This window comes from Pteropus alecto, unplaced genomic scaffold, assembly GCF_000325575.1.
Source record: "Pteropus alecto unplaced genomic scaffold, ASM32557v1 scaffold49, whole genome shotgun sequence".
Lineage (NCBI taxonomy): Eukaryota > Metazoa > Chordata > Mammalia > Chiroptera > Pteropodidae > Pteropus > Pteropus alecto.
The window spans coordinates 1,410,238-1,416,060 of NW_006443131.1; the positions used below are offsets into that span (position 1 = coordinate 1,410,238).

Consider the following 5,823-nt stretch of genomic DNA (forward strand, 5'->3'; position numbering starts at 1 on the left):
GGGACCCGAGACCGGCCGGGAAGGCGAGGGCGCCCGTCTGGGGAGGGGGGCGCGCTCCCTCCGCCTTTTCTCCACCGTTCCGCTTCTGTGCGCCGAGTCCTCTCCCCGCGCCCGCCCCTAGGAAAAATTAGGGACCTCGACTTTCATCCCACCCCCAGCTTTGCCTCCGAGCCGCGGGTGGAGACCGAAGGCGCATCCCTACGCTCCTCGGGTCAAGGAATTCGTCCCCGCGCCCCCGCGCGCGGGAAACTACAACTCCCGGCATGCCCCGGGCGCCCCCGGCGCGCCCCCCTCCCGTCAGTTCCATGCTGCTCCATCCAGTTCATTTAAAACAAAAGAGTTTGAGCGCTGGAAGGGGCTGGGCTCTATTGGGGGCCACTGAGCGCCGCTCCTGGACTGGGGCTCCGTGCGGGAGCCTAAGGGGTGCGTCTGGACGGCGGGGTCTCGAGACTCCCGGGTCCGAGGCGGGAGGGGTGGGGGCAGAGATCCCGCAGCCCCCCGCCCCCCGTCACCCCCGGAGAGGAGAGGAGATCTGCTTTCTCGGTTTTGCTTCTCTTTCCCCCCACCCCCACCCCGGGGGCTGGGGCGAGGGGAGTCGGGTTACAGGGTGTTTGGGGAGGGGGGCTTAGGGGGAGGGTCTATCTTTCTATCTCGCTTTCTTCCCCCCTCCCCAGTTCTTTGTTCCCCCCTCCCCACACACCCCCTCCTCTCCTCTCCCCTCCCCTCCTCTCTCTTTTCCCTTCCACCACCTCTCTCTCTCTCCCTCTCTCTCTCTCCCCCAGCTTTTGTTTCGCCATGCCTAGTCTAGTGGTATCTGGAATAATGGAAAGAAATGGGGGCTTTGGAGAGCTAGGATGTTTCGGGGGAAGCGCAAAGGACCGAGGGCTGCTGGAAGACGAGCGCGCCCTTCAGCTGGCTCTCGATCAACTCTGCCTCCTGGGTTTGGGGGAGCCCCCCGCCCCCACGGCGGGCGAGGACGGGGGAGGTGGAGGTGGAAAAAGGCCCCCGCGGCGCAGACGCCCCAGCCCCCCACCGCCCCCAAAGGGGCCAGCGACGCCAAGCTCTGCGCTCTCTACAAAGAGGCCGAGCTGCGTCTGAAGGGCAGCAGCAACACCACCGAGTGTGTACCCGTGCCCACCTCCGAGCACGTGGCCGAGATCGTGGGCAGGCAAGGTAAGCGTGCGCCCAGATCGCGAATGGGGACTGGATCGGGGGCACCCCATCTCTGGCGCGGAAAGTTCATTTCCTCTCTCCTTGTCCGCCTCTGGCTGTGTCCCTTCCCCACAAAGGGGGACCCGCCCCCTACCCTGATTTCCAAGTGCCACAAAGTTCCCCGCTACCCCCGGTCGGGACTGTTCTCCAGACCTTTCCTCCCCCAGGGCCCTGCCCTTAGACAAAGAAATATCCTCTCTCAGAGAGAGGGAAAAGGGAGGGGACCGTCTCCCAATCCAGGGAGGCTGTCCTGAGGGGGTGTCCGCTGGAAGCCAGAAAAACTGGCGGAATGGGCAAAGAGTTTCTCGGAAGCCCCTACTTCGGGCGGCATCTGCTAGTGGGTTGGGGAGCGGGTACCCCTGGGACCCCCAGCCGCCTGGAGTTGCAGACTTTGGGGGAGACCTGGCCAGGGAGCCAGACTGAGTATCTGTCTCTTTGTTGGGCTGTGTAGGAATGGGAGGGGGTGTGGCTCATGGGAGGGTCCCAGCCTGGGGGAGAGGTGGGGAGGGGCCCGGGGAGGAGGCAATCCTGCGGTCACCCACACACCGAAGTTGCACGGTCTGTGGGGTTTTGAGAGGGGTGCCCCCAACGAAGTGCCACGTCCTGGGGGGACCTCTCCTCTTCCGTCTCAGGCTTTTGTTCTGGGCTGGCCGCGGCCAGGGGCCGGAGGCCTGGAGCGGGTTCTCTGGCTGTGAGAGAGTAGGACAGGATGGGAGGGGCATGCTGGGGGGGGGGACAGACCTTCACCTGGAGATTTGGTGCAAGGCGTGTGTGTGTCTGGGCGCGTTTGGGGAGGGGTGTAGAATTAATCCAGCGTAGTCTGTCTGATACCACACCCTCTGTCCAGCATCCCTGGGCAAATGGGGGTGGGAGTGTTGGTGAGGGTCCAGACTGAGCAGACGGGATCGTGGGGACCCTTCCCTCTCCCAGTTTCCCAAAGGGGAGTGGGGGGCGGGATTTGGAAATGGCCAGGGGGCTGGGCTGGGGAGTTGGGGTGGGGGAGGAGCAGAGGAGGAGCTGTCCCACCGTGGGGAACAATAGGAGCTGCGTTCCCGGCCGGGAGTGAGGGGGGAGGCCAGCCCGGCAAGGGAGAGGGAAGCCGGGGGGCCCTGCCCCTTATCCCACCTCATCCCCCCCGGAGTGCTGCGGGTTGGGGGGATTTTGCAGGGACATCCAGAATGGAGGAGGGGAAGGCGCCGCTGGCCTGCTCAGCGGCCCCCCGTTCCCCCGGGGCACTCCATCTCTTGAGATGTCTGATTTAAAAAGTTAGATTTCCTCTTGTCACCAGGAACTAGGGACCCAGAGCCCTGGGGTTGGGTGGGGACACTGAGGCCTTTTCCCGTGTGTGGGGGTTGGTCTTCGGAGGCCCCGGAATTTCATGGACTCATTCCTTCCCATCCTGCCTCCGCATCAGATGGGCCTGTCTCGTAGAAGTAGGGGGGTTCCCCCGCTCGGAGGAGACAAGCTCCCCCTCAGTCCTCAGGCATCCGGAAGTCCTCCCTCTTGTCTGACCTCGCTTCTGCTGCAGTGTCCTGCTCCTCTGTGTGACCTCTAGGAAGGTGAAGCCCAGTGGGTCTGCCCTGCAAGAGATGCTTCTTCGGGCACGCGAAACCCAGGGCGAGGCCCACTGCCGGTAACGCGGCCCTGGCCTGTCCTCACCCCAAGCCAACCCCCAAGGGCACCTGGCCCTCACTTAAGTTTGCGGGCCCCAAACTCAGCCAGAAGCCGGGCGCCTGGGAGATGCCACGGGAATAGAAGGCGTGGGAGGATAGACCCCGCGGTTCCTCGCCGCTTCAGGCCTCACAGACAGACAGGCATTCACTGGCGGTACAGCGGCAAGGGTGTGAGCGTGACAACAGGTAGGACTTCTCACCTGCCAAGAGGTCTGCGGACAAAAAAGGGAGGGGCACGTGCCCCTTCCTGAGGTCTCAAAGGTGAGGAGAGCTGCCCCCAGCCCACCGTACCGGCCCGCCCGCCCATCCGCCAGGATTAGAGAAGAAGCCATCTGGAGTGGAGGAAGGAGAAAAAAAAATGAGCTCGCCTCAGGCCTGTGGTTGGAGGATTGGGGCAGAGGCAGAAATCTAGGACCGCGGGCTTGGTTTTGGAAGGATGGGCAGTGAGAAAGGGGATGGGGGGGTGAGCGAGTCCCTTTGCCAGTGGGCTGGGTGGGAGTTTCCTGGCGAGCGGGAGGGTGCTGTCTGCGTGCTGGGGGGCTGGGGGGGAGCGGGAGGAGGGAAGGTCGCGAAGGGTATCCGTGTGAGCGTAAAAGGGGATGGGGGGGTGAGCGAGTCCCTTTGCCAGTGGGCTGGGTGGGAGTTTCCTGGCGAGCGGGAGGGTGCTGTGTGCGTGCTGGGGGGCTGGGGGGGGAGCGGGAGGAGGGAAGGTCGCGAAGGGTATCCGTGTGAGCGTAGGGTGCACGAAAGTGCCCTGCGAGTATTGTTTAGAGAAAGGCACACGGTGCATCATGGCTCTCGGGCCCGTGTGTGCAAACTCACACGCATGTGGCACGTGTGCCTCGAGAAAGCGGGTGAGTCTCCGTGTGAAGCCCGGGGCAGGGGCAGGGAATGTGGGAGTCGAGAGAGGCTGGTCCAGGCGGCCCGAGGTCTACAGCCTTCAGAGCCGGGGCGGCCCGCCCCCTCCCTCTCTCTTTCCCCTTCTCCCTCTTTCTTTGTCTCTTTGTCTCGGCTTCTATCTCTCCCTGCCTCTCCCCAACCTCCAGCCTTAACCCACTCCTACTGCAAAGGGGAGCATGGGTCCAGAAAACCTCTTCCCTCACCCAGCTCGCCCCCCAGCCCCTCTCGGCTCCCCTGCCCCCAGGGGCCAGGGCGGCAGGAGTGTCCATGGGCCGGGTGCTGTCCCTCACACGTCATTATCTTCATACTCCTCTTGTCCCTCTTGAAACTGATCCTCAGCCCCTTCGCAATCTCCCACACTCCACTGCTGCTGCGAAGTTGCTGTGAACCTCAGTGGACGGAAGGCGTGGGGGGTCCTAGAGCCGATGGGGGTCGTGGGCCCTAAGTAGGTTGGAGGACAATTTCGGTGAATGGAGGTCAAGTGAGGAGTAGATTGTTGGGTTATTCAGTGCATTGGGGTCCGTGGAAAGATCGGGGTCAGTGACAGATGCGGGGGAGGTGGAGCGATTTGGACGTTTGGAACCGCACGTGTTTGGGGAGGAACCCGTGCGCGCGCCTTGGAGGTTGGCAGCTCGTCTGGGAGGTTCGGCGATTATTTCCGCGTTTCAAGGACTGAATGAACTTGGAGGGTCCGGAATGGAATTCGAGGGAAAGTTGGTACGGTTTGAAATCTGTGACAGACACGCTCGGTAGATCCGCGATACGATGAGTGGATTGCTCGCGCCTGGGCGTGTGGGGGCGGGGTGCAGAGGGCACGGAGAGGTTCCTGCTCTGGCTGGCGGGGGTATCTGAATAAGGATCAGGAGCTTATTGGTCCCCGCAGCACCTTCCCGCCTGGTGAGTCTCTTTTCTCCCCGCTTCCCTACCTGTCCCAGGATGCAAGATTAAGGCTCTGAGGGCCAAGACCAACACCTACATCAAGACCCCGGTGCGGGGCGAGGAGCCAGTCTTCATGGTGACCGGGCGGCGGGAGGACGTGGCCACAGCGCGACGGGAAATCATCTCCGCCGCCGAGCACTTCTCCATGATCCGCGCGTCGCGCAACAAGTCGGGCGCCGCCTTCGGCGTGGCGCCTGCCCTGCCGGGCCAGGTGACCATTCGCGTGCGGGTGCCCTACCGCGTGGTGGGGCTGGTGGTGGGCCCCAAGGGGGCGACCATCAAGCGCATCCAGCAGCAGACCAACACGTACATTATCACGCCAAGCCGCGACCGCGACCCGGTGTTCGAGATCACGGGCGCCCCGGGCAACGTGGAGCGCGCGCGCGAAGAGATCGAGACGCACATCGCCGTGCGCACGGGCAAGATCCTCGAGTACAACAACGAGAACGACTTCCTGGCGGGCAGCCCCGACCCCGCGCTGGACAGCCGCTACTCGGAGGCCTGGCGGGTGCACCCGCCCGGCTGCAAGCCGCTGTCCACCTTCCGGCAGAACAGCCTGGGCTGCATCGGCGAGTGCGCGGTGGACTCCGGCTTCGAGGCCCCGCGCCTGGGCGAGCAGGGCGGGGACTTTGGCTACGGCGGGTACCTGTTTCCGGGCTACGGCGTGGGCAAGCAGGACGTGTACTACGGCGTGGCCGAGACCAGCCCCCCGCTCTGGGCGGGCCAGGAGAACGCCACGCCCACCTCGGTGCTCTTCTCCTCCTCCTCGGCCACCAAGGCGCGCGCTGGGCCACCGGGAGCGCACCGCTCTCCGGCCACCTCCTCCGAGCTGGCCGGACTCCCGAGACGCCCGCCGGGAGAGCCGCTCCAGGGCTTCTCCAAACTTGGGGGCGGCGGCCTGCGGAGCCCCGGCGGCGGGCGGGATTGCATGGTGTGCTTCGAGAGCGAAGTGACTGCCGCCCTGGTGCCCTGCGGCCACAACCTGTTCTGCATGGAGTGTGCAGTTCGCATCTGCGAGAGGACGGACCCGGAGTGTCCTGTCTGCCACATCACAGCCACGCAAGCCATCCGAATATTCTCCTAAGCCCCACCCTCACCC

At 64.4% G+C, this 5,823-nt stretch overlaps 1 protein-coding gene across 1 annotated transcript; it reads left to right on the top strand.

Annotated features, from left to right (window-relative positions):
* Window positions 1-314: 314 nt before the first annotated feature.
* MEX3A (mex-3 RNA binding family member A) lies at window positions 315-5,817 on the top strand. The gene is given in 3 exon segments (XM_015598338.2): window positions 315-994; window positions 997-1,173; window positions 4,721-5,817. Coding segments are annotated over 3 exon segments (1,464 nt in total). The 5' UTR covers window positions 315-795; the 3' UTR covers window positions 5,809-5,817.
* Window positions 5,818-5,823: the final 6 nt, after the last annotated feature.